The 2,606-nt window shown below is 33.4% G+C and overlaps 1 protein-coding gene across 1 annotated transcript; it reads right to left on the bottom strand.

The window, feature by feature from the left end:
* Nucleotides 1–235: 235 nt before the first annotated feature.
* Nucleotides 236–1,737, bottom strand: LOC120087035 (maternal effect embryo arrest protein). The gene is made up of 2 exons (XM_039043880.2): nt 1,496–1,737; nt 236–1,414 (listed from the first exon to the last, which is right to left on the bottom strand). Exons 1-2 carry the CDS (start codon nt 1,501–1,503, stop codon nt 829–831), a joined length of 594 nt encoding a protein of 197 aa, XP_038899808.1. The 5' UTR covers nt 1,504–1,737; the 3' UTR covers nt 236–828.
* Nucleotides 1,738–2,606: the final 869 nt, after the last annotated feature.

Here is a 2,606-nt window from a genome sequence, read left to right as displayed (position 1 = left end):
CTAACTTCTTCCTTCCCTTCCCACTCTCTCTATTTATATCATAACAAACCCTCTAACTAATTACTAATATATATCTCTAATAACTTTGTCAATATGTTTATATATATAACACATCCCTATTAAATAGGGTGAAGATATAAATTTTAGTATCACGTTAGTTTGATGAAATCTTCTATACATAAACAACCTCTATTGGCATGATACCTCTCAAATAGAATTCCAAAGTAAAGCCACATAGTAAAAAGGTAGACCATGTATAAGGAGGGTCATTCTCATACCAATATACATACTCAAAACCATTTGAAACAGAAATCCCAAAGCTTAAGTTGACATTCTAAGTCTTTGAGCATATAAACCCAAAAGTTTAAACTAGGAGTTCAAACCACATTAAACTCCAAAAACTTAAACCGATGGATTAGCTAAATTTAATGTTAAATTCAAATTCTTTAACATTGAGCAACTCTAATAAGCTCAAATGACATACTACAGTGGAAGTCGAGGGAAACCGACCGAGGACATCTCAAGATGAAACATAAATATTTATAGGACAAATTGTAAAAACTACCCCTAAAGTATAGTTGTAGTTGTAATTATGCGCTCAAACTTTTAATGGAATAAAAATTAAGCTCCCAAACTAGTTAAAATTAGACTCTCAAACTTATATACTTGTTGAAAAATAGTATAAGTTTGAGGGTTCAAATTGTATTGTTTCACTCCTTGGAGAAGTTTGAGGGCCTAATTTTTAAGATCAAAAGAATGAGAGCGTAATTCCAATTACCCATTTTTACAATTCGTCTTAATATATATATATAAATCATCATGAATGAATCAATGCATGAAGGCATAGATAGCAGTGGAAATATAGACCAAAAGAGCAGAGGAAACCAGAACAAGAAGAGCAGCCACAGCATGAACAGCAGACTTACTTCCACAAGACAACATCCCAAGGCGAATTTGAATAACATCCACCATTGACAGCATCAAAAATAAGCATCCCATCACAGATCCAATAGCAGAAGCCAACATGCCCAATCTCAACACCTTCAAATTGATATGTGCCCTAAACGCTTCATCCACATCCTTACTATTCAAAAGATTAATCGCAAGCTTCAAACCCTGCGCCACAAGAGACGAGAACAGAAAAAAGCTAAACGAAACAACCTCAAACACCAGAAGCTTCCGAGCAACGTCGATCCCGGCGTCGCATACCGAGGAATTCTCAAGACTATGCTGTCCCGGCGTGGTCAATGAAAGCCCTACAAATACAGCGATTGTGAAAAGTGAATTGACATTGACGAGACCATCCAACGCCGTAACGTGGACGCTGGTGGTGGACGAGGAGGAGGAGGACGATGTGCGGAGTTCGTCGGCTCTGCTCCGGCCATTGTAGGGGTGTTTTGGGTATGCTTCGGATCTGGTTAAAAGAGGGAAAATGAAGTGAAAAAGTGAAGAAATCGAAGAATGTGAAGATGGGGTAGAGAGAGATTGAGCTTACTCGTCCATGGAAGGTGGATTGTGGCGATTGAAGATTGAAGATTGAGAGAAGGGAAAGAGAAGGAGATGAGGATTGGGATTGGATTACTTGGAGGGATTGTGTTGGGGAATTTGTTAAGAAGCAAAAGGAAAAGGAGAATGAAAATGAAAGTGAGAAAAGAAGAGATGCGTTTGGGGTTTGTGCTTTTTTTGTCGGCTTTTCTTTTTCTTGGGTTTGCTTTTTTGGCTTTGTTGAATTGAATTGAAGGGTAATTGGAGTCCAAAAAGGAAGTCAAATAAAGGGTTGTCAAGTCAAAGGGTATTTCCATCATGGAAATTTTTCTACTATTACACTACTACAAATCTGCATGGGTTGCATCTAATCTCATGTTCTCGTTTTTTCTAACATAGTCAAAATAAATTAACAACAATTCAATTTGTCATATGACACATTTTTATTGAGTAATGTCTGGACTACACAAAAATTGTACACAAGTTTTTTTTTTTTTTTAATACAAAGTCATTCATTCAAAATGACTTGAGACGTCCATTTTTTATGGTATATATGATGAAATGAAGACAAATTTTAGGTGAATATCGAAGCCTAGAGAGAAGAAGATGAAGGTAGAGTAATAAAAAAAAAATAAAAATATTTAAATGCATCATGAGACGCTCACCAAATAGTCAAATCATAATTGTTATGTGGCACATTCATCTTACTTTTTTTAAAAATATTTATTATTATTATTATTATTATTTTTTATGTATGAAGAAAATGTGATGCATAAAAATAGGTGTATATTAAAATGTACCCAAGTATTGATCATTAAAAAAAAAGTTTATAACCCATAGTTTGGAGGTAGAAGTAGAAAGAAAAAGGAGAGGGAGAGAAAAAAGAAAAAAGAAATATCATAAAGACTTTTTTATTTTAATAATTTTCATATTAGGGAAAAATATATGTTTTTTTAAAAAAAGCTAAAGTATATTTTTACCTATTTTATATTTGTTAAATTGTAGATGTGGAAAATAATGAAAAACCTATTTGTCCGGAGAAATATCAATTTGTACTTTAAGCTATGTTAATTAAAACATTTTAAATTTCAAACTTTTATAAGTGGATTAATTTAAATATT

This window comes from Benincasa hispida, chromosome 9, assembly GCF_027475165.1.
Source record: "Benincasa hispida cultivar pf3 chromosome 9, pf3_genome.v1.1, whole genome shotgun sequence".
Taxonomy (NCBI): Eukaryota; Viridiplantae; Streptophyta; class Magnoliopsida; order Cucurbitales; family Cucurbitaceae; genus Benincasa; species Benincasa hispida.
The sequence above is the reverse complement of the archived record's forward strand: the minus strand, read 5'-3'. Positions and strand labels throughout refer to the sequence as shown.